The following is a 238-nucleotide window of genomic DNA, read 5'->3' as shown; positions in this document are numbered from 1 at the left end:
GGTGGGGCGCGTCGGGGGCAGCGCGCTGCTGGGCTGCGGGCTCCTGGGCGCACACGAGGCGCGCCCGCCGCTCTACGTGATCTGGTGGGTCCGCTTCGGCTTCGTCCTCCCCATCTTCATCAAGTTCGGGCTCTACTCGCCACGCGTGGACCCCGAGTACGCGGGTGAGTCGCAGGGACCGGGCGGGCAGGGGGTCCCGGGGGTCCCCGTGGGGGGTCCCGTGTCCCCGCTCACTGTG

At 73.9% G+C, this 238-nt stretch overlaps 1 protein-coding gene across 1 annotated transcript in view; it reads left to right on the top strand.

The window, feature by feature from the left end:
• Positions 1–4: 4 nt before the first annotated feature.
• LOC103611258 (protein turtle homolog A-like) overlaps positions 5–238 on the top strand; it is a gene marked incomplete at its 5' end in the record, with an annotated part of 11942 nt that continues 11708 nt past the window's right edge. Inside the window, one exon of the mRNA XM_017727835.1 lies at positions 5–164. Within this exon, the coding sequence (XP_017583324.1) occupies positions 5–164 (160 nt within the window). The remainder of the gene's footprint in view (positions 165–238) is intronic.

Source organism: Corvus brachyrhynchos, unplaced genomic scaffold, assembly GCF_000691975.1.
Source record: "Corvus brachyrhynchos isolate BGI_N302 unplaced genomic scaffold, ASM69197v1 scaffold122, whole genome shotgun sequence".
In the NCBI taxonomy this organism is placed as follows: domain Eukaryota; kingdom Metazoa; phylum Chordata; class Aves; order Passeriformes; family Corvidae; genus Corvus; species Corvus brachyrhynchos.
The sequence above is the reverse complement of the archived record's forward strand: the minus strand, read 5'-3'. Positions and strand labels throughout refer to the sequence as shown.